The sequence below is a fragment of the Neophocaena asiaeorientalis genome, unplaced genomic scaffold (assembly GCF_003031525.2).
Source record: "Neophocaena asiaeorientalis asiaeorientalis breed wild unplaced genomic scaffold, Neophocaena_asiaeorientalis_V1.1 scaffold268, whole genome shotgun sequence".
In the NCBI taxonomy this organism is placed as follows: domain Eukaryota; kingdom Metazoa; phylum Chordata; class Mammalia; order Artiodactyla; family Phocoenidae; genus Neophocaena; species Neophocaena asiaeorientalis.
Window position 1 is genome coordinate 1686383 of NW_020173979.1, and position 25724 is coordinate 1712106.

At 36.6% G+C, this 25724-nt stretch overlaps 1 protein-coding gene across 2 annotated transcripts in view; it reads right to left on the reverse strand.

The window, feature by feature from the left end:
• Window positions 1–222: 222 nt before the first annotated feature.
• The window catches only part of CPEB4 (cytoplasmic polyadenylation element binding protein 4), a 63915-nt gene continuing 38413 nt past the window's right edge, over window positions 223–25724 (reverse strand). For both annotated transcript variants that reach the window (XM_024753343.1, XM_024753342.1), the window contains 6 exons: window positions 15249–15422; window positions 10798–10887; window positions 10315–10433; window positions 8807–8921; window positions 7109–7290; window positions 223–4631 (listed from right to left, as the gene is read on the reverse strand). In XM_024753343.1, the coding sequence (XP_024609111.1) occupies window positions 4404–4631; window positions 7109–7290; window positions 8807–8921; window positions 10315–10433; window positions 10798–10887; window positions 15249–15422 (908 nt within the window). In that variant the 3' untranslated portion in view covers window positions 223–4403. The remainder of the gene's footprint in view (window positions 4632–7108; window positions 7291–8806; window positions 8922–10314; window positions 10434–10797; window positions 10888–15248; window positions 15423–25724) is intronic.

Below are 25724 nucleotides of genomic sequence, written 5' to 3' on the forward strand. Positions count from 1 at the left end.
GTGAACTAACAGTGCAGGCCAAAGACGACCACCACAGACATTTATGGGTTTACATAAGCAAGGCACACTTGCCAGGAGTACTTATATGAGCGGACATCTTTTCATTTCAGTTTCTTCTGCTTTGGCCAAAGAGTACATTCCTCATATTTTTAAATGTTATATCCCCAACCACGGAAGCGTAATCTACTTACGTTGAAAATAAATAAGTATATTAAAAGAAAGCTGAGTTAAAAGTTTTATTCATTCAACATCTCACATTACAAATATTTAAAAATTATATGCATACTGGTATAAATAGTCATTTGCAAACTATTTAATAACATTAATTTTCCACTAGCACTTCAACAAATGAACTCTTTTAAAAAAGGAACTGTGTTATATAACTTAAGAGTAGAACATACAAAAATAGGAACTTAACGTGAAAATGACTTTAATAAAAAATGAATTACCCTTATTTAAAATGCTATAATAAATACTACAACCTCCCCATACACAGTAAAAACTATATGGAAATTCAGCCAAGTAGTACAATTAACTGACATACTTAAATAACTTTTCCTTCTGATAATATGAGCAATACACTGGAAAAAAAAATTAGGGATTAGTAAAAACTAGACACCCACTTGCTAAAAGTTTCACTTCCAAAAAATATAACAAAAATCTGATGAAAATTATAAAAACTAATTATACTTTAAATTTTAAAAATATAAAAAATAAAACAGTTGAATACAATATTGTCCCAATTCTTACAATGCTATCAATCACAGTAGCTTTAAAATAAGATAATAAAATAAAGCAAATGACCAAAACCTCTTTTATTCCATTTTTAAAAATAATCTCAAATTTACATTAGTAGAAAGATTGAGTTCTGATTCTTTTCTTTAGAAACACCAGCAAGAAAGAGGATTACTCTTAACAGTAGAAAATGACATTTTTAAATGTCTGTAATTAAAAACAAAGAATTACACTGCAAAGATCTTTCAAAAGTTTGAAATAAGTATTGCACATAACTTGAAGTTAACTTGCCACAATTCATCACATTCAAGTTTTAAATCACCTTTTAACAGAAGATTCAACTCTTCAAAACAAAAAGGGTGAATTATCAAGTCTTTCCAACAGCACTCTCATAAAATGCTAAATTCATTCACTGCAAGTTTTATTTTGCATTCTGCAGAGGTCTGTGTATGGAGAAGTATATATATTTTACCGAAGCTTGGGGACCAGAAGGGGAAGGGAGAGGGTTCCTTTACATAGAAAATAATCAGAAACACTTTATTTTACATTGCAAAAATAACCATGTAATTACTCTGTAACTACATTGTAAGTACATGGCTGGTGCCATGCTAGTGCGCTAGAACTACATGCTTGGTACATTGAAGTGATACCCTAAAATCTGTAAACTAATTACATGTTAATTATGTTTTGAGTTACATGGTAACTCCCAACTACAATCCCATGTAATCTGAAGGACACGTAATCGATAAAGTCCAGAGTAATAGATAATAATTGTTTATGCCCTGTAAATTGAAGTGTAACCAAATAATCTGTAAACACGCTTGTCACACAATCACAAGTAAATCTTAGTAGAGTAACAATTTCTTACATTAGTCATGCATACTAACATTACGCACCTGTCCCACGGCAGGCTATTTTTTTTTTCTTTATATATAATTTAAAAGAGCAGACATCTCTGAATCAAACACTTAACACCAATTTATTAATATTAAAAATGGCTAAACATTCACCAAAAATGTCTGCGTTATGAATAATTTTAAAAACTTAGTAAGAAGCTGTAGACAATTTTGTTATTGTAAATTTCTACCCTATGCTTATGCATTTAGTTTTTTTTTTTAAGGAACTACAGTGTTATCTGTCATTTTCATGCGAATTTTTTTTCATTAATTTGTGACTTTACATAGACTATTTCTTAAATTATAGGTGCACCAATAGCTGGTGCTGGGGAAGGATGTTTAAGCAACATGCTTTCTCTTCTCTGCAGACTCTAAAATAGCATTGCCAGTGCAGAACATTCATAATTTAAAATGTATGCAGAGCACTGAAATGTATAAAAAGCAGAATATAAGAAAATAAAATTTATTAAAATTATTTATATTAAAAAATGAAGTATATGAAGATCTCTCAGTAATAAAAGTACAAAAAGCTACTCTTTGCAATATGAAAAATTGAGGTATTGCATAAAGAGATATCCCGTCAGTGAAAAGTGTGCCTAAAAATGTTCACTGTTGGAAAAACAAGATATACAAAAGTAGTGCGTAACAAATATACATTATGTGCATGACAAAATAAGTTAGCTACAAAAACACTGTACCGAAATTCAGCAGGTCATGTACAAAGGGAAACATTATTATTCAAAGCGAGTTCTTATTTCTTGTTAGCTCATCACACCTGTTTACTGAGTAGGAACAGCACGATAGCACACCCCAAGCCACCTACAAGCACTGAAAAGAATAAAAAGAGGCAAATGAACATTCCAATTAGAATTATGTCGTTCAGGAGAAAAGAAAAAAAAGTCCCTGACCAGCTACGCAAGAGCACCCTCCGTTCACATGACCGCTTTCAATATTTGCAGGGGATTCTTTAAAAGCAGCTCCCTTTCTGTATCTAATAGACAGCAAATGCCTCCATTTTGACCTTTGGAACTTAACAGGTATATAGTTCATTAAAGCCTGGATGAAAAATAAAGGACTGCTTTTCCAGATCAGTAGGGGTCATCAGCCAGGTGGTTCCACCGCACTCCTGGGGCAAGTCTTTGGTTTTGAAGGATCCAAGATGGTACTGTTAGGTAGCACAACTAGCAAGATTGCCATCAGATTTTTTTTGTTTTTTAATGTTTTGCACACTGATGATAATCCTTTTCATGGTGGATAGGGCATTTCGTAAGAGAATGTCCATAAAAATAAAAGTTACTTCCATGACCAGGGCTTCAAGAGACTATTTTCAATTTACCCCTGAAGCATACTGTTCAACACATCATAACGCCTTTCAAAAGCTAGTTTTATTTATAATAAAGCATGCATTACTTGATGAAGTTGGCACTTCAAACACTGACTATGTCCCATGCTAAGTTCTGAAACTGTAATGTTATTTTATTTTATAGGAAGAGTAAGATAAACATACGTACCTTTGCACAGATTTACACAGTTACTTAGTTCAACAGTGCAAAAACACTTTGCAACTACTTAACGTTTTTTAAACTTTTTTTTTTCATTTTCTATGTTACAACTAAATTACAGGATACCCAAAGTAACTTTAAATCTAAAAGTAAGCCAATCAGCAGCCAATTTGAATATTGGTTTTGTCTTCCAGTTTTGGCTACACACGGTAGTCTAACACAAAATCAAAAATGATATCCTTGAGGTATCTCTAGATCTGTTTGTTTTTTTTTTAACGTCAAAATGGAGAGCAAAGGCTGACACCTGATGAGTGTTAGTAAATTAGGATATAGAGTTTATATATAACATCAAAAATAAAATTTATATATTTGTTCTTTAGGAGAGGAAATGCTAGTTTTCCCACCAGTTGTCATTAACTCTAGCTTTGGTAGGTTTCCTGGGGCTGTGACCAGATAAGTAAAAGTTTAAAAATAAATAAGTGCACTCCCCTCAGAAGTAAATGTACCCAATTTTTATATTCTAAATTTAAAAACCTGTTTAAAAGAAAATAAACCTAGCTCTGCCTACTTTACTATTTTTTTTTTTTTCTGATGCGGTAGTAACTTTGCGGCATAATGAAATCACATTCCGCCTCTAAACCCTTAAAATTAGTTATAAGGCTGCTTCAATCTTGCTCATGCATTTGTGTTTGCTTTAACACGCTCTCTCCTGTTAATAATTGTTAACTTCTTCCATTGCTGTTAAAAGAATAAAAAGGGGACGGAAACAAAGAGAGAGGCAAAAAATATGAAAGAAAAGAAAGAGAAAGGCAAAAGCACTTCCCTGGGGGAAACCCCGCGTCAGGAGAGATTGATAGTGTTATTGTTATGTGGTTATTTTAATAAAAGTATTCTTATCTGTTACATTATTAACAATAATTTAATTAAAAACCCAAAATACTCTATTGTTTCATTTCTCTTTTAATATTTCTCTCTCTCCTCTAAGAAAATGTTGCGGGAAGTTTGGATCCTCTTGGTCTCCAGCAAAACAAGAGAATGAAACTTCCATGCAACATGATGGCAATACGAAAAAGGAGTTCATACATACTGTTTTCAGTGACACGAGAATCTACAAAACGCCTATATTATAGGTCATTCTTTCCACTAGACTTATTGTTAAGTTACAGACTGCACAAAAGGACATGCCAGCATGAAGAGGTTGAGGGAGGGGCAGAATTAACAGAAGAGTGCACTTATTCTGAGGCCTGAAAATGAGCACTGTAGTTATCCTTTAGTTCCAGCGGAATGAAATATGTCGAGGACGGTCACCGCCTTCCTTCACCAGGGGCTTGTGGAATTCCCTGCCAGCGCGAGAATGAATAGCAGCCCAGCAATATTCACAGTAATACTGCAGACAGGTAACATTAGCACAGAAAAATGGAGCAAATTTTCCCCCACAACGGGCCCCCTGACATTCATCACACAGCTGATCGTCCAAGACATATGGCTTAACTTCCACCTGCAATCAAAAATAAAACAAGGGTGTTTACACTTCTCAGTGAATGGACCAGGCAACTCTTATACCGTGTATGTACATTTCCATCCACTGTCTGAATGAGTCTGTGCCACGGTACCCCAAAGGAAGGGTCAATACTTCTTCTACTGAAATTAGCTATCATCGTTTAAGAAACTGGTAAGGCTTTGATGCCCATTGTTTTACATTTTTGTCTTATTAAATAAAGTTTTCAAATGAAAAGCAAGATCCCAGCAGAAAGTTAAGAGTGAAGCCAACTTAACGTTTAAGAACATTATGAGGTTAAACCCACAGGAGAGTTTTCATAGACACAAACCGTCACTTTAATTAGCGGATCTGGATTCTTGTCATATGTGGAATTATAATTTACACAAGACCAACTGAGAGATTCCCAGTGCCACAAAATAGCACTTCAATGCACAAATCAGAGGGAAGCTGCCTGACTTCTGCATCACAAGCCTCTGAGCTGTAATAAGGTTTGGGTCATGGTTTCTATTTACAGTGTACACATCTTGGGTTATAATCACAAACCTCGAACTCCAGGAAAACAAGATGCAGCCATAGTACTCATAATCTAAAACCTTGCTTTGTTCTTTGTCAGGAAGAACGGTTTACTTCAGTCTAAAAGTCAGAGGTGAATTTGTAAAACTGGGTCTGTTCCAGCGTTCAATAGGCCAATGTCATTTGAGCCTCTCAAGCATTAAAAATAACCTGGCTATTAATTCTCCAGTGGGAAAAGAGTTGGTTATTTTTAGTCTTGGAGAGACTCATGATTGAAACTCCCTTCTACCAGGCTATGACTACCACTGGTGCCATCCACTTCTGACAAGGAATCCTGAACAAGGTTAGCTGTGAACAAAAAGAGAAGAATGATATGGAAGGCAGGAAGAGCAGACGTAATCAGAGGGTTAGGCTTCTGGCCCCGAGGCCATTCCATAACATCTACAGAACGGCAGGAACACTGGTCAAAGAACTGGATCGTAGAGGAAAACAAATTACGTCTGAATTTCTAATGGCTAACCTTGTTACAACTCTGAAACCGATGATGGAATGAAGCGATGAGGTGGGAGTGTCCGTTTACTCAGATGTACATATTTTTTAGTGTGAATAAAAAACAAGGAGGCATGTTAACATATACTGCAACTAATCCTGCCCCCCTCCTCCATGTTTACAGTAGAACGTATACCTTTCTCCTTAATATATTCACAGTATGATGACCACTACCATGGGAAAGTTTCAGCTGCCACCGATGTGGACTATACATGAAATGCAACATAAGCAGTAAGCGTAAACCACTAGTGACTTGATAGTTTCTACGGTACTGAACTGAGAAAGGCACAATACAGTCAATCAACAAAGACTGTTCTGAGCACAATGCCTTGGAGTGTTGGATACCTAAGTCAGCCCTAATGAAAGTGCCAGTCTGCCATGAAATGAGGAGCTGACACCAGAATGTAAATCAATACACTGCTTTCTTCATCAAGAAGGTCTTTCTATGAAAAAAATCTCAACTGAACTATAAACACTGTGCTTATTAATGCAGCAGATCCACATTCTGGTATAAATTCCTATCTCACCACTAACTCCTAACAAACCATTTACCAACTGGCAGTCGGTTCACAAGCCGTATTTTGAGTAGTACTGGCGTAGGATAGAGTTCCATCCACCAGAACATAAATCCATGAGGACAGGGACTTCTTGCCCTAGGCACTAAAATGTTTGTTGAATGCATGAAACACAAAGATAAGAAATTCGTGAACGCAAAGAAAAAAGACATATACTGGAACACACAGTCTCAAATACAGTACATTAAAAAACAGAAGCGTTAACTTTGAGGGTTTTTTCCCAGCCTTTTGATTCAGAGGATAAACACAACAAAGAGGGATATAAAGTGTGAAAATAATGCTAATGAACTACTACCTAATTTCAGGCAGTAAAACAGGTTACAGATGAAAGGATGCTGAGTTCTTCTACTCAATCTGTTACAATGAAATATTTCTTATACATGCCGTCCTAGAAATGAATTTACTCAATCATTTGTTACATAGGAAAATAGGGCTTGCTGAGGTATTTTTGATATCCCAGGTTTAAAAAAAAAACCGTGAGGAGATCTCAAGGGTGTTCATGTTTGTATAGTTGATATAACATAGTACAAAGGATTCGGTAAATATGCACTGAATGACTAACTGAATAAGTGAATGGATGGAGGGGACACCTTAGGAAAGATTAAATGGACTCAAGCAAAGTGACTGTAATGTTCTGGTTAGGCTATTCAGAAAACTAAGAGACAGAAGAAACTCATATGAAACTCTTAGATGTATCCCAGAGCATGCATCTAATGGGTCCTACGGGAATAACCATCAGCTGTCAATTTACTGTCACATAAAATTTCCCCACTCCAAGCTTGGTGATGACCTGGACGGCCATTTCTAGAACTTGCCAGAATGTAGTCCAGGACTTACCCGTTTATCTATCTCTCCATGCTGCAGCTGCACGAAGCGGGCACTGATAGCAGCTATGTAACTCTGTTGATTAGAGAATGCGACTCGCCCAGCTCCTTTTGGGTATTTCAGCTCAGGGTCGGTATCAATCCCAGCATAGCACACGCCTCCATACAGCCGGTCCATTATCATGGCAAGCTCCACTACATACGGAAGGAGCAAACGGGACATTTGAAATCAGGAAAATTCATCTGGCTCTTACATCAAAAGCAGTTCATCTGCCTGTCATTACAATAATTATTAAAATGAAACTAGTTATTATAACCAGTTGTACATGTGTTCATCTTTAACCTACTGTAACTAAGGGCAGGGACTCTGCTGAGTATTTCACATGTGTTCACTTTTAATCTACACAACAACCCTATGAAGTAGGTAGTCATTTTCTGGGGAAACTGAGGCACAGAGAGGATGATTGATCTGTGCAAAGTCATGGGTAGTTAAGTGATTGTGCTGCACTTGGCACCCCGGTCTATCTGCTCTACGCCACGATGCACCATATATTTACCAGTTAACGATGTACTGCTTAATATAAATGATCATCTGAACACGAGAAAGCTGATTGGCAGGCTCTTTGGGGGTCCTTTGAGCATATTTCCAACAAAATCCTTTTTACCTTTCCTTACCGTGTAGCTATTTGCCAATTTTTCACATAGAAGCTTGAAGTAGTGCTTCCCTGGTGGCGCAGTGGTTAAGAATCCGCCTGCCAATGCAGGGGACACGGGTTCGAGCCCTGGTCCTGGAAGATCCCACATGCCGCGGAGCAACTAAGCCCGTGCACCACAACTACTGAGCCCGCGCTCTAGAGCCCGCATGCCACAACTACCAAGCCTGCGTACCACAACTGCTGAAGTCCGTGCGCCTAGAGCCCGTGCTCCACAACAAGAAAAGCCACCACAGTGAGAAGCCCGTGCACCACAGTGAAGAGTAGCCCCCCTCGCTGCAACTAGAGAAAGCCCGCACGTAGCAACAAAGACCCAACGCGGTCAAAAATAAATAAAAAATAATCAATAAAAAAAAAAAAGAAACTTGAAGTAATAAATGCATCTTCTTCTCCATGAAATGTTACAATTTTGAAACTGCATTCATGTTCATTTTATGTTCTTTATCTCACTTATACTATTAAACCTCAAGTTACTTGAAGTTGGGGATGAAATTTCTTCTGTAAGCACTGCTCTGAAAACACAATGCACTGCTAAGAACCCTGCTGTATTTCAGAGCTCAGTAAGCAGCTGTCGAGTACATGGGGACGTGGAAAGCAAACAGCAAACACCTCGATACCTAACCCATGCCTGAAGGGTTTTTGTCTCTCAGATGATGATAAGAGTGATGAGCACTGGCATTACGAGACCGTGCACTGAGCACTAGGCATCCACAATCTCATTTAATCCTCAAAACAACTCTCCATAAAGGACATACTTATAACTCCACTTGACAGATGAGGAAATTGAGAATTAGAGAAATTAATTTGAGCAGGGTTACTCAGCTGTTAACTGGAAGCAGAGCACATGAATTCAAGCCCAGACACTTGGATTCCAGAACTCTCACTCCTAGACATGAACTCAAATGCTTATGGAGAATTTATCCTGAAAAATCTGTATATTTCTTATGCTAACGGATAAATAGGGTTTTTTGTTTGTTTGTTTCTTTGTTTAATCATACCAGCTCGCAAAGGTCGGGGAACACCACCAACAAATATAGTTTTTCGTGGGTCAAGAGGCTGTGAACCATCCATCACAAAGTCACTGTCACTGAGATTCCAAGGCCGAATCTGTACCTAGAGAGTGTGCAAACCAGAATGTCTCATTCTCAACACAGACAATTTATGGAGAAAGGAAGTTTAAAATTAGTGCAGAGTATTTTACTTTTAAAAGCAATAATCCATGTCATTACAAATCAATAAAACTGGAAAACTAGAAAAGACTTACAAGTAGCATATTCCAACCTTTCATTTCACATTTAAGAGTAAACTAACCAAGGTGGAAAGTTCAATTTAGTTGCCTATTATAACCCAAATCACTTAACACTAACATGCCCTTAATTATCTGTAAGTTAATTAACTATTTTACAGCTTATTTGGGCCCCTCTCCTACGCAGCACCCCAGTAGCCATATAATTTAAATTTAGCACGGTACTGGATGTTGATTAGTATTCAGTGCTATGTGAACTAGGACTGTGTGTCCAATCCTATGTCCAGGAAATGCAAACTACCCCTGATACTAACACATCTGTTACATTGTTTCAAAAAGCATTTCAAAATAAAAATATTGATGATATCTGCAGTAAGCTTTTTATGATAAAACACTTCAGTGTGTCCATTACAACAACCAAGGATCAAGTACCTCAATTCAATTGTTTGCGTGTATAAACTGTTACCGATGCCCACACCAAAGGCTAAGGGGTCGATAGTGGGGTATTCCCAACAGGTACACCAAACTAAGTCCCAAGGCCAGAAGGTCCCAAATTTAAATACCTAAATTTAGGGACTGGCAGGGAACAAGCAAGTCAAATAGAGTCTAGCCACATAAGAATTCTGGGACAACCCTAAGACACTAAGAGGAGCTCCACAAATCACTGTTTGAGCTGAGCCCGCTGGCACCTCCATCCTGAACTGGACCCCATCACTAGGTACTGGCTGAGCGATACCAGATTGTTGGTTTGCCAGATTTGTCAAAACAGGCTAGCTGCTACTATTCCTAAAGACTAAATTTTATAATAAAGAAAAACTTCTTCAAAAAGAAACAATATGCAATGTACATTTATGTATATACATAATTCATTTTACCTGGTGAGTACCATATGCAAAAAGTTTAGGACAGTATTGGGTAAAATCTTGATCAAAGAGAGGAGAAAGACAGATCTATTTGTGATTTGAGTTCTGTCATTCAGAGGAAATTCAGCTACTTTATATCTACCAAATGCATTTCCAGGTGAAGTCTTTTAATAGAAAGATTCACCAATATTTTAACTAACCAAAAATTCAATGTCAAAATAATGGGCACAAATATACAGAATGTCAATGTTAGGAACCTGACAAAAACAAAACTTTTTCATTTCGATTCTACTTAAAACGTGTCAATTAACAGATACATTAAGATGTCTGTGAGTTTTTCAGAGCTAACAAATAGAGGCAAAAATGAGAAGCTATTTTCATGCTAGACTGCACTTACTGGCTTGTCTTTGATAGTGGGACTTGATACACAAAGGTAGAGTTTTCCATCTTCTTCAATACATGCATCAATGAGAGCCTGAACAGAGCTTTCATCTTGAAATAGCAGGAATGCATAGCCTAATAAAAAAAATTTTGAAAGGCTTATATTTTTCCTATTTTTAAAATAATTCTTCGAGGGAAAGGAAGCACAAAACTAAGGAAGGGAAAAGGTGTAGGAAAAAATGAAAACAAACAGAAACCCCTAAAAGTTAAATCTCACCCTAAATCTGATAATATCAACATAAAGTTCAGTTTGGTATTATCTTGAAACCTCTTTTAGAGTAAAATTAAATCTGAATTGAAAGTACATACTAAATACAAATTTTAAAGACATATTTGGGAAAATGTAAGTTTAACAATGAAAAATTGTACAGTGAAGGTAAACATTTATAAAAAGAACACAAGGATAAACTATGCATGTACATTGAATATTGAAAATTACCTTTAGGAGGAAAATATGATTTGCTCTCTGCTTTATGAGGCCAATCCACAATCAAAGGGCCAAAGCGACGAAAACTAGCTGTGATCTCATCTAATGAACAACAAACCAAAAAAGTAGATTTAAATATTTTTATGTTCATTTTTGGGAAATAGTTTAGAAAAAAAGTTTCCAATCTACTATTTACAAGAATAGTACACCACGACCTCCCACATCTCCTTCATCTGGATTCCCCTTACTGTTAACATTTTGTGCGTTTGTCTTCCGCCTCTTCCCCTTCTATCTATGCACGAATCTATCTATCTATCTACACCTATCTATCTATCTATCTATCTATCTATCTATCATCTTTTTCTGACATGACGCTCTATTACCCCCAAACACAACTACTGGTACCTGCTCAAAGCAAGGTCACTCCCTTATGTACCACCAAACAACGCCGCTTCCAATCAGGAAATCAACAGACTCCATCCCAATTTTAAACTATCACAATATATCTCTTTTTTCCTTTCTGATCCAGAATCCTATCCAGAACCATGCTACACTTAGATGTCATGTCCCAGGTCATCAGTCTTTTTCAGTTTACAATAGTTCCTCATTCTTTCCTGTCTTTTACATGCTTAGTAGCTTTAAAATATACAGACCATTCATTCTGCAGGATGGCTCTCAACCTGGGTCGGTACTGTTTCTTCATGACCTATGCATTCCAAACAGGAAAACCACCATAATGATGCTATGTCATCCTGTCCTTTCACTAGGTATGTTAATCTTGTTCAGCTAGTCAAATTGATACCTGCCTGGTTTCTCCACCAAAAAGAAACCATTTTCCCCTTTGAATCTGATTAGTATTTTGTGGGGGAATATTGTGCTATCCATTAATATCCTGTTCCCTCATTAGACTTGGCATCCACTGAAGACTCCTACCTATATCAACTACCACAATGATTACTGCCAAATGCTGATTACCTATTTCTATCAATCCTTCTACATTTACTAGTTAGTATTATACAATAAGGAAGAGTTTTCCCTTCTCCCCCATTTATTTAGTCATGTATTTATTTATATCAGTATGGACCTATTTTATTCAATGGGTTGTAATCTGATTCTCTCCTCATTTATTTTGATGTTCAATCTGTCTTCAAAATTGTCCCTGATTTGGCCAGTGGGGGTTCCTATGTCCTTTTGGCCTATCCCCCCATCATCCTTCAAGGGCTTCCATACTTCCTGGCCCAAGAAGATACTCCAGGCTTTCATCTTGTTCTTTCTCTGCCCTACCCTTAGAATTAGCCGTTTCTCCCCCCACACCCCAAGAAATCCTCATTCCTTTCAGTGACAAAAGATATTCAGAAACTGAGATTTGGGTATTCCATATAGTCACTGCTAGTGGATATTTATTATTTCTAATTCTTCTCAGAGGACCAAGCTAGGAAATATATGAATATACACACAGATATTTACAACTGTTTCTGTATCGGTGTACCTTTATAAAAATGAGTTCATACTGGTAATTGCAAGTCCACTCCAACGTCCCATGTTTTTCTCTAGCCTTCCCCCCTTCCCATGTTTGTAAATTCCCTTCTCGCTATGAGAAACCAAGTTCTCATTATCCTCAATATGTTGGCTTCCTTGCTCAACGTAACCCATCTTTCAGCTAGCTGCCCTGGCTGTCTCCTCTACCTTCCACCTCTGCACCCTAGCCCTTATTGCCCTCATTTATTGGGCACCATGCACACTGCTGCCAAGGCCTCTGAGCAGGCCCCTCCATGTGTATACCTACACACGCCCTCCACTTGGCACCCTCTTCCCCCTCACCAACCATCTTCCTTGGACACCAATATCTCTGAGCCTTATGAAGAAGGTAAAGGAAGGGCACGTGGGATGGACAAGGAAGACTTGATCATATTTTCCTATTAATGTAAATGATACCGGTTATGCTATATTATATATTTGGAGAACTAATGAGTAGACTATAGGAAAATAAATTTCCAGGGAACTTCTAGAGAGTAGGTAAGCATATGTAGATAAGACCTGGGAGTAGGGCAGGAACAGAAAAGAGAGATGAGAAACACGTTCAAATTTCAGTCTGGAAGAACTGTTCTCATCTCCTCCAGATTGTGAAACAACAGTCTGTTCGAACAGCTATGATGCCTGTTGCTACGGTACCGTTTAGCTCGTGTGAGATTGATAAATAGGGGAATGATGTCAGTGTAACCTAGACATTATACTGGTTCACAAATGACCTTTCCTAAGCAAGATGAGCTAGCATAGTGGGAGAACCATAACCTTCAGCAGGAAAGGAAAAAGCTCCCAGCTTGTGTGATGTGCAGGTAGAAGCCCCCTCAGCTCTATTATAAGAAAATAAAAAAAGCACAGCAACCAAGCCTCTCTGGTCAGAGAGGTGTCCCCCCAACCTTGCAGGGCTCTTATCTCCTGAGAGTTTCCATTCCTCATCTGCTCAGAGGTCCACTTTCATCTGCATTGCCTCCAAGCTAGCAAGCCAGCATTTCTGCTCTATTGGTTTTGTGCATTTTCAATATTCCTCGAGGCAGCCTCTAACCATACTGAGCTGCTTGCCTGAACTGTCCAAGTTATTTCCAAGGTACTAATTCTCTTTTTGTTAGTGCTTCTGGTACAAACTTCATTAGGTTCTAAGTGATCTGCCTCCAGCCCCTTTTGCCCCATAAACTCTGTGATTCTTAGTGCACATTTCTGCAGAACACATTATTCTTCAGGAATAGGTATTTCCCATTTTAATAGAAAGGGCTGCCTGCCTGAATTGCTACCAACTTATCAACATACATGGTCTTGAGGATAAAGTAAGATGACTAACACAATTCCCATTAATTTTGCTCAGTTTAAACCACCTCCTTTGCCAAATTGGTCAAATTTACCTGTGCCTCTAAGAATTTTAGGAACGATACATTTAAGATTGCTTAGTAATTTTCCTAAAAGATACAGACTAACTAGGCCAGAGAAGGATCTTATCCCAAGCAAGGTCAGATAAAAGTCAGTCTTCTCTTTCTGTATATAAGCATATAAATTCCTCACTGAAGTCCATCCAGGGCTCAGGAGTGTTAAAGATTTGACCTCTAAAGGCTCATAAAACCTAGAAACCCATAATGCTAAGGAAAGTGACGATTCCAGCTAGAGAAAAGAAAAGGTCACAGCCAGGAGCTTACTGGAGTGAACAACATCATGATGAGGTGTTCAACCCAGGATGAACTCTTTGAACAGAAGCTATGCCTTCTGACGACAGAACGGAGATTGAGCCGGTCTGGCCTGAAATTTCAGCACAGCTTCCTCCAGGACATTTTATCATAGACACACATACACAAAAAAACCCTGTGTTTATTTCAGTCTTTGGCTGTTTTAAAGCCATTTTTGTTTCAATCTTCCAAAAGACTGATCATCTTAAGGAAAATGTAGTGGCTCAGTAAGTTTAATCTCAATCTAAATGGGAAGTTATTAAACCTCATTATTAGACCTTATAGATTTTTAGAGAAAACTCCTCTATCCTCCATAACATTTCTTTCCATTTCCATTCAGGAAACCAAGACAAAATAGATTAGGAACAAAGAGCAAGCAAGGATATACGGTTGCTGTATGGTCGCTACTTTGATTTGTGTCAGGGTCACTTAGACCCACAGGTGAATAAAATACTTCTGGACAATAGTCCTCTATGTCTTTTTGCATGACTGGCTCCTTATTCAGGTCTCAGCTCAAATATCATGTCCTCAAAGAGGATTTCTTTAACCACCTAATCTCACAAGTCTCCCTTCTGAGACTTCACTACATCACATCAACCTGTTTTCTTTTCAGTACTTATTCTCTAATATTTTCACAGATTTTTTTATCCCCCTTCCCCCGCTAGAATGTCAACTCTATGCGAGCAGGGGCTTTCTATCTTGTTTACTACTTTAAACAACCCTAAGAACAGTGTATAACATTCAGAAAGCATGTAAGTATTTGACAAGTGAAAAAATACTCAGAAAATGATACGACTCCAGGCTATATTTTTCAAAAGTTCAGGCTTATTCTAAGATTTTAAACTTTTAAACAATTCACTGTACATTTATAGAGCACTCATAAAAGGTAGAAAATAGGAAAATGAATAACTGAACTTGGCCAAGGAAGGACACACAGACAAAAATGCAGTTAGCATCTGTGTTTGCCCACAGCAGAATCCTTGAGAGGTTTTCCCAGTGATGTTTACTCTTTTTGATTTAGTCCAGCCACTTGCTTCAGCGGGTTCCCAAAGTCCTGCTCCCTTTCCTTCCGTGAACTAACCTTACATGTTGTGTTAGGAAGACAGGACAAGAGAACAATGCAATCACAACTGAACACCTGGAGCCAGATAAGACTGTTATTATAATAACAGCAACCATTTCCTATGCATTACCTACTATGTGCCACAGTCTGGGCACCATGCTATAAACGGCTCTTTCTAAATATACCTTCATCGATGTCAGGAGGTAATCCGCCCACAAACACCTTGCGAGAATATCGTTCTACTCTTTCTCCATTCTGGTGAGTGAAGCAGTGAGGTGAACCCAGGCCACTATGAAGAGGTTGATCCCCACGGCCATCATCCAAGAATCCATCTTCCATTGGAAACAGTGAAGACTGACCTGGAACAGAAAGCAGGAAAAAAAAAGCTAACAGAAAATGTTCCTTGCCACTGATTATCTTACACAAGAAACAAGGAAAACAGCAGATCCAATAAAACTGCTGCTTTTATTTTTCTCACTGAACAACAAATCACTCAGACATGCTCTTGAATTTCCATCACCTTAAGGTCCCAATTGAGTCAGGGAGAAAGTACATGGTTCAACAGAGGGCTGCTCAACCATCCCACTGGGATCTGGAAACTTGAGTGAGGTGAAAGTACAATAGGAGAGAGCACTCTTTTGAAAGCAGTTGGCAGCAGACTGCACCACCTTGGCAGGGCCCCATGGCCACTGGCAACCTGCACATGTACACTAAGGATTAAATTTGACCATCAGATGCTAGATCACTTAAATTTCTTCAAAACATCATACAATATAGCCTGCCCAATTTCCTCTAAGAATGTCCCTAAAATGAACAAGTTGATTTTTAAAGTGAGCACTCAGTTTACCTTAACTAATGGGATGCCATCAAAATCCACTTGATGCTGTTATCCAATTTTGTTGGCTAGTCTTACAGAATTTAAGATTTTTAGGCATGCTAAAGATAAAATTTTCTTTTAGTTGAGTAATTATCAGCTGGTACAGGTAGTGTCTAATTCTAAAAACTAGTCATTACGTTTGCTGTTAGAAAATACTATCATTCAGAATATAAAAACAGAAAAGACCAGAGATGCCAATGTGGTTAATATTCTTCCCATACTTACCTGTCAGTAAACTATGAACGTATAAATCATAAGCAAAGCAAAGAGCTACAAAGAACTGTAGAATCTCTCAAGCACTGTTTTGTCACTTTTCAGGCTGCCAATTTACTTCTAGATACTACATAAGGAATTCGTTAATGGATTCTGCAGAAATATATCTTAAGTGCTCTTCTTTTACTGAAACATTCCAATATCCTTTTGTCACCACACTTGTCTTCCTTTCAACTTTCATTATTAAACACAATTGACAGTATATTTGTTATGAATTTACCCTATAAAACCACAGTTCAAAAGCGTTATATAATGAAGATAAAAAGTGACTCTAAAATTGGAGGTTATTTCTGGATCTTCAAAAGTCACTTATATTTTAAAGCTACGTTATTTGACTGTCTAACTTACTGTCTTATAAAAAGGCAAAACTATAGTACAGGAGGCAAAAAATAAAGTTTATTCAGGCAGGCACTTTAGGAAATGATTCTTTGAAATTCTCTAAAATGTGTAGAGCTTTCCCCCCACCAATGTTTGAAATTTATAGGATTAGTCATCTATTTAGTCAGCCTCATTTTAAACAAAATGCAGTATTATGCTCAGTAATAAATAGAGAAATAAATAAAAATTTTTGAAAGCAGATTTAAGCTATTTAAGCATAACTGAACCTCCAATATAATCAGGTATTTTGGGACCAGTCATACTATATTTTCCTTTTTAAAGATTCTTATGTTCTCCTAAGAAATTCCTTTCACAAAGGAAAAAAGGGAAACAAATCTTCAGATATAAATAAGGTGAGTTTGAAATTATTTCAATTCAAACCCAAATCCTACCATTCTGACTCCTTCAAATTAGAATGTCTATAATGTTAACTATAACACATAGAGTATGTATTGATCACAGCTATGTTTCACTCCCCCTACCCGCTTCCCAACAAGGGTTAGAAACTGAGCAAACTTGGGTCCTCTCCAAATACAACTGACACATTCAAAAGTTAGAAACAATAATGTTACCTCTCCTTCGCCCATATGTCCTTGCTGCATGTCAAATGAGAAAACAAAAAAACAAAAAAACAACCTTTCAAACATTGTCAAAAGAATCAACTGTGATTTCATCTACCAGCTTTAGAAACTGAAAAAAATTGGCTGTATTCCTCATTTCCTGGTAAGCATCTCAAAAAAAATATGGAATTTGGATGGTGAGAGGTCAATTTAATGCATTCCTTCTTTTTTAAGTTCTTCAAGGACACTGTAAAAAGTGTATTGAGCCTTACTTGTTTTAAGGGAAGTTTTCTGCTCTGTCACCCAAGGTCCAAACTAGTATGAAACTAAGGGATATGTAACATGATCTAAACCAACTCCTACCATATTGATCTTAACTTCTCCCAGAATTCCCTGCTAACTAGCCATTCAGTAGATATTTCAATATTTAATTCATGACTTTTTCGCCACTACAGGATAAACAGCAGTTTTATACTATTTCTCAATTATTCCCTAATAATTGAAACTCATAACAAATGAAGTCTTTAGGAAATTTATAAACTTCCTTTTAGCCAGCTTCTTGTCCCTAATCAAATCTTCCACCATGGCCCAAATGTTGAAAAGTAAAAAGTTTGGCATTTTATCACAAAGTAGATTCCAACCAAGAAGAGAAGAAAAAGAATATAATATAGTATAATACAATATAATATAGACTTATAATTATTGTATGTATATACCTGAATACTCAGAAAACGGCAGTATAAATTTCAAATCAGGAAACTTCTGAGAAAATGTCTTCCCTCAAACAAACTGGAATTTGTATGTGCAGTTTGTCCAAATACCCTAATTCTATTCAACAAACATTTCTTGAATGCATGCCTGATCTTGCTAAACGCTATGGATGAATTGCACATGGGTCTGACTACATGGAACTTAAAGGCCAGGTGGCCACATAAGCAAATAACGGTAACGTAACCATTACAGCAATAGGCATGTTAAGTGTTAGGTGCGACAGAAGCAGAGGAGGAGGAGAAACTCGTTCTGATTAAAGAGACAGAGAGGGGAGGGTGTGGCTCTGAGATGGACCTTAAAGAGAAAACAGAGAAAGGGCATTGCAAGACCTGGCAGTGGCATGAATAGGGGTGCTGTAATGCTCAAGGAAAGATGCCGAGAATAGCAGCATATGCAACAAGTGAGGTCTCTTGACTGGAAAGGAAGTTTAAACAGGAAGCTGGGATAGGTTTTCCAGTTAGAAATTATAGCACATTTTAAGAGATCACTACACTAACTGGTCAGGGTTTTCATTCTTAGCCCTCTCGATATAACAGCTCAGTTATAACTGAGTTATAACTTAGAAGTACCATGTACCTATTTTCCAAAATGAAATTATGTCTCATACCAAAATAATTTCTATCATTACTAGATAACATTGAATTTCACCAAAGTACTTAGGCAAATGGATTAAAACCAGTAAAATCTCCCTCAGCTGTTAGATTTTCACTTTAGTAGTTCTTCAATTTGGGGTGGCAGTGGATGTATTTTCTCACTTAGTGAACCTGACAGAGATTAGAAAGACAAAAATATCACAGAAGAACATTCTATTCATACAACTGCTTCAAAGACAAGGGAGTTTGGGGAAATTAATTATTTGAATATCTTGGTTCTGTCAATCTTAAAAAGTTGATTGATGCCTCTTGGATTTCTGAGAAAACAGATATTTGAAAAGAGTGGGCTTTTAAAAGCTACAAAATTAACATTAAAAAATCTCATAGCTTCCGCTTTTCAAAAATAAGTACAGTTTCAGGAACGGTAAAGGCTATACATCAAAAGCAAAAATCAAATACTCTCCAAGTCTTCAAACGTGTACTTTCAAGCTTTGATTCTGTACCACAAAATTAAGCTGGTTAATATAAAAGAATTCACGATTAAATTCCACGATTAAATTCTAAAAACTATATTTAGAAACATTTTCCCACATTTAGGGAAAACAGGTTACAGGTGTACAATGCTTATAGCTACAAAAACTGCCTAATCAAATAGGCAAATTAATATAAAGTATTTCCAAAAAATAAAAACAATGACATTCTGGAGCACAGAAAATGAGAATGTTTAAATTTTTTATTTCCACTTATTATAATGCTATACATTATTTTAATGTAGATTTTGACATATGACATATATACAGGAAAGTAGACAAATTGTAAGTGTACAGTTCAATGAACTTTCCATACCATGAACACACCTATGTAACCAGAACCCAGATATTAACAGAATGAATGGTAAGTGGTGCCACTTCATCTATGTACAAAAGTGGTACTTAAGCACAATTCTCTCACCTATTTCAAATTATACTTGGTGAAACATATTATGATGAAATACTTAGAACACAGAGCTTCACCACTATCCTGAGGAACACGTCAGATTTCCAATCTTATGATTGCAAGTGTTGCACATTATTTGATGTTTTTCAAATACTGGAGGAAGCGGCAGTTTAAAAAAAAATCACTTTAAATATGTTTAAAGAAATCTATATTTTGAAAAGCTTCTGGCTAAATCAGCTAAAATAAACCCTGCTTAGAATTTTCCGTGAATTACCAAAGAGTATACACTGTTAAAAGTTTTCAAAAATGCATACTATTACTGAATAAAAATCTTCTAGTTCCCATCAGAGTTACGATTAATACTATTTTTATGTTTATCTTTTATAGTTATTACTTAGTTTTGATTTATATAATTTAATGTTCAGTATTAAAATGATTCAAGAATTTTTTTAATGGGCTGGAAACATTATGGCTATAAATTTTTATAACTTCTGGATGCATGTTGTTATTAAGATCTATGATAAATACTTTATTTCCAAAGTGTCTTTACAAGATTGCTTAAAAATGTCCTATATTCATCAGTAAATTCCCTCTAGTAAAATTTCAGTAGTCTGGCATTCTAGACTTGCAAAAAGGTACAGAAAGACTTACCGGGTCTTTTTCAATACACATTATATATATATTTCATTATAAAAATGAAAATATCATTTATCTTTTTAAAAGTATCTTTTTCTCATGTTATAACATTTGTTAGGCACAAAAGGAACAAATTATCCATAATAGTGATATGTTCGTAACAAAAAATGCAGCCATTTAAAAAATATGGCACATATTCATGTGTTCGTATTAAAGCTCTCTAAAATGTAGTTTGCATGAGGTGCCTAAGTGTGTATTGTATGATTCTTACTACGTGAACTTAAAAATAAAGGAAATATAAACAGATATGTGGGAATATACACAAATGTTTTTTCTAGAAACAACCACAAGAACCTTTGAGGATACGGACTGGGATGGGGAAAGAAGGAATGATTCCACTTCTTGTTTTATCCTTTTCTGCACCATTTAAATTTATTACTACTGTGTACACTATATTACTATATTTGCTAATGGACCCTTTTGGGTTTTCTTCTTGGCACTTACATTAAAAACAAACAAATGATATATTAAAGAAAAGCATCCTTTCCTACACGAGGGCATCTAATCAACTCTGTAAATAATAGGACTTTATGACTAGCTTTTAGTGGGCAATGAAAGACTGATCCTATTCACACTACCTCTGGCCTACCTCAGGCTCTCCATCTACCTCTCACTGCCCCCATGTTGAGAAGGCAGACAGCAATGCTACTTGGAAAAACAAGGGGAGAGGGCTCAGATTAAAAGATGTTATCAAATAACTGACTTTTCCAGTAGCACCAAAAAAAAAAAAAGTATGTGGGGGAATCAAATTAGTAAGTCAGTTAAAAAGATATAAATCAAAGGCTGGAAGCTAAAAGGAGTTGATCTGTTAACAAAAGAATAAAGGTGGTAGAACCCAAAAGCAGAAAATCATCACAAAGACCAAAGCATACAATTCAACAGAGATGCGAAGAATCATTTTAAAGGATTTTATAAATCACCTCCGAATTTATTAACGGGCTCATTGTCACAACATTACTTTAGATGTATGCTTAAGAGAGTTTCCTATGTCACACTGGCTTCTGTTTATACTAGCCTGCTGGCATTAACAATATTCAAAGAATGTTGATAAGGTATAATAAAGATACGAGAGGATTATTTATAAAGAGCTATCTTACAGAAGGGCAGAGTATGAATGTAATTCTAGTTTCTGTATATCCCTAATCCTCAGTTTCTTATTTATAAAAATGGAGAAATAAAGAGAGAATCATAAAAGATACCACATGTATATATGATGGTCAGACAGTCAGACAGACGCTCAGTAAATAATTTTCTTCCTCAAAAGTAAACTCGTATGTATAAATTCTTAGATTGGTGTTCAACAGTTACTTTCAGCTTTCCATTACTATTCCAAGGCTGACAACTGTAGAGCACTTTAGAGTTTATAGTCTGCTTTCATATTGTCTTTTTCAAGAAGGGATCTCTCAACATGCTCCTTACTGTAGCAACTAGAACCATATTATATACATTTTCAGCAAGTGACTATAATCTACATTTCTCCTGGGTAAATTTTCCCCTCCCTTTTCATAGATTTCTGCCCGGCCCCCATCCCCTTTAAGTAAAAATCTTCTCCCTTTCCTTCCAAAGAACTATAATTAAGAGGTGTTGTCCTATGCTAACCTTTAAAAGATCTCTTACTAATCTTCTCTTCTGGGACGAGCAAACGTTTTAGCTGATGCTTCTAAGGGAGAGACAACCACAGAGGCTAGGAAATACATACATACATGCACCTGTTCGAAACTAATTTACTGGACTGGCCAAAAAGTTCATTCAGTTTTAAGTAAAAATGAAAGACGCATTTTTCATTTTCACGAAGAACTTTACTGAACAACGTGTTCACTGACTGAATGAACTTTTTGGCCAACCCAATACTTTGCTGTTCTATAACTTTCCCTGCCACAAGGTTCATTTTTGAAGCAGCTAATCCTAAGGGCTAAAGCAGTGAAATGGGAGGTTAGGGAAAAAAGTACCATGCACGAGCACTTTTATACAGAGGTAGTGGTGGTTAAATATTAGTTTTCTTGGATAAAATAAAGCTTCAAGTTGGGTAAAAAGAATATTAATCATTTAATCTGATATCTATCTCAGAGCTAAACCAAGACACACCAGAGGAATATAAGGTGAGTCTGGCCTATGCTTAGCACTCCTTTCGGACTTAGCTGAGAAACTGAGTAAGTTTCAGGCTTGCTTATCATAACATAAAATGGATATTCTAACTATCTTCCTACTATGTATAAGATTAACTAGGAAACGGCATCTGTTACGGGATGAATAGTGTTCCCTCCTCAAAATTCATATGCTGAAGTCCTGACCCCCCAGAACCTCAGAATGTGACTGTATTTAAAACAGGACCTTTAAAGAGGTGGTTAAGGTTAAATGAGGTCACCGGGGTTGGCCCTGATCCAATGACTGGTGTCCTTACAAGAGATCAGGACACAGACTTGCACACAGGGGAAAATCATGTAAAGACAAGGAAAAGACAGCTATCCTACAAGCCAAGGAGAGAGGCCTCAGAAGAAATCGACCTTGTTGACACTTTGATCTCAGACTTCCGGCCTCCAAGACTGGAAATAAATTTCTGTCTAAGCCACTCAGTCTGTGGTACTTGTTAACAGTAGTCCTAGCAAACGAATCCCATATCCAAAAAGTAGCTAGAAAATTGTTTTGTTTTGTTTTGTTTTAATACATTTAAAATCCAAGGATTTTCCCCAAGAATGCCCCTCAAAAATATCTCTACGACTAATAACAACAATAATTCCCTAGAGCATGCAATTATTATTTGTTGAATTATACTGGCAGTGTCTTTTAAGAGTCATGAGTGGTAATATGAAGGTAACTGCATAATCTGAAAACTGATGACTGAGCATAGCCAAGGGGAAAAAAGAAAGCAATCTGAATCTGATCCACTGGATAAGTAAGCTCTTTTTATCTTTGTACATGCAAATTCCAATATTATTCCAATATAAATTGCTGAAGCTAGTAGACTAACTACTCTGAATCTTTTTTTCTTTTTATTTATTTAGGATTTAAACCCCACTTCTTTCCAAAACACTTTGTGATTGTTTGAAAATTTGAAAACAAGTTATACAATAAAAATCATGTCAAAATTCAAATGTCGATGTGAGAACTGTCTTTCACATTTTTATTCAAACAAAGCAAGAAATGGTTCTCAGCTCAACAGAGGCTTGGAAGGAAAAGCTCTGAAAGTTATAGTCGAAGCAAAGTAGAGTATAGCTATATAATCACCTTTCTAAAGGTTTTTAAAAGCCTGAGTAGACTATTTAGGTGGACAGGAAAGAACAGCTCCTGATGGTTCCCTAAAGTCTTAAAATTGAATAATGAATATAAAGCAGCACAACATATTTGGCTTTTATTTTCAGTTTTAAGAAAAAGCTGAATGGATGTAAGATGCAAAGGGACTGTACTTAAAAGTAAATAAAGTTTCAGGTTATCGCTCTTAATAATAGACAAAGAAAGCATGTTCGTTCATAGACAATCATAATCCCTTGTTTTGTATTTTTTTCCCTTGTAAGTCTTTAGCACTAATATTCCCAATCCCCCCAAAATGACATTCTAATTATTTAATTTGACTGCATGCCAGGTGCTATGCTAAATGATTGCACATACACTTAAATCTCCACCACAGTCCTATGAAATGGGTAGCACTTGTGATTTTTAAGTTTATCTTCATTAAACATAATTAATGGATTATACTAGATTTTCAATATGGGGATCCCCAAAACCTGAGCTATACTGAGAACAAAGCTACTAAGAATCAACATATGCATGAGATCAATTTATCTATAGAAGCAATCCACCATAGAAGATGGTTCATAAATTTGACTGCAGAGAATAGGCAATGCCTAAGCCTAAATCAAGGTGCCTAAAGAACTGTCTTAACATCCCTCCACCCTCACCTTGCTTTAATTTCAAGATTTTTAAGCAGTCTTCCAAAACCTGGACTTTGCTATCAGAGAATGGGTCTATCAGTAAATTCTAGCGTCTGGTCTACCCAGAAGTTGTACTCCTCATTATGAATGCATAAATTGGCGTCCGGTCCGGTCCTAGTTGGCTTGTTATTAAGAACTAGCACTTGATCAAATCTGACAAAATCAAGTTCCGGGACCTTGCAAAGCTGAATACTGGATCTGAGAGCATGGCAGCCATAACCCCATATTCTGGGTCTTGCCTGAGGAGCCAGCAAGTTTCCCCTCTTTGACATCTCTTTGTTCTTTATCATCCTATCTTTCAGTCTGAGGTAATGTTAACCTCAGTCAGTATACTTCTATAACAAAATTTCCATGTCTACAACAGTAAAAACCATCCAGTCTCCTTCTAGAATCTACGGGCCAATAAAATTTCAAAACATAAACATTCAGAGGGGAAAGTTACCTTTCTTTTTTCTTTGCCAAGTAAGGGTTGTTAAAAAATAATCTACTCTTAAAAGAAAGAATATTAACGGGGCAGGGGGGAGGGGAGGTAAAAGGAAAGAATCTCATAAAAGACTCAAAAAAAATTAAGTGAATTGGGCTTTAAGGAAAACCCACTAGAGAGTGTTTCTTTTTCTCATCTCAACAAAGATGACCCCAGGGGCAACTGATCTAATTTAGCGACTTCATGAAGCAATTGGGACAACAAAGAGTTGATCACTTTGCCTAAGATCACACAACAGTATCTCAAATCTTGGTTCCCTGCAATTTCCAGCACTTGACTCTGGAACTCGTTCCACAGGAAAAGATGAAACCATGCTACAATGGCAAGCCTTACATTACTCCCCCTTATCCTGAGGCCACCGTCACCACTGTGTTTGGTTTTCGGTCTACACACATTTAAACTGAAATATTATATTTTGGCATTATTTCTGGCAAATGTAGCATGAAAAGACGAAAGACTAATGAACAAGTGAGGTTTTTACAAACCATATAGTCTCCAGAGGATCTAATGCACCCAGCAACTCTCATAAATCAAATCTCCTTCTAACATTTCTTGGCTCAACAATCTTAGATTCTACAGAACACTGATTTTAAACACTAACCAAAAAGAAATCCAGTCATAAAAGCAATTTTTAATTCCTCATTCATACTATAGCATGGACAAGGAGTAGGATTTTTTGGTTTTGCTTTGTTTGGGGAATGAGCAGAATACAGTTATTTGGTCAAGAATAATTCACAGAAGTGGTGGGACTGAAAATGAGTTTTGGCAAATGGAAGGCATTAAGAACACACAAATTTGAAATCCATATTCAAAAGAAGTAAACAAGACTTCTGTATTCCACCCAATTATTTTAAACTATAGTACTACAAAAAAGACAATTTTTAATTCTTTAATTCCTTCTGTGAGTAGATGGTCCCTGCTTCCGTGTGAAATTTAGTTTGCTTCAGAATACGCACATAAAAAGAGAACTCAACAGCGCAGTGGTAATATTTAGAATAGGCAAGGAGAATTTACTGAAGGCACTGCAAAGGCTAATAAAACTTCATTTTTCTTGTCGTCATTAGACAGCAAATAGTGAATGACCTTGTGCTTTGCAGTGTCAAGCCCTGTGGTCTCAGGCTGTTTTGTCTGACTTTCGATCTCTGATTACCTCCCCTTTCTCCT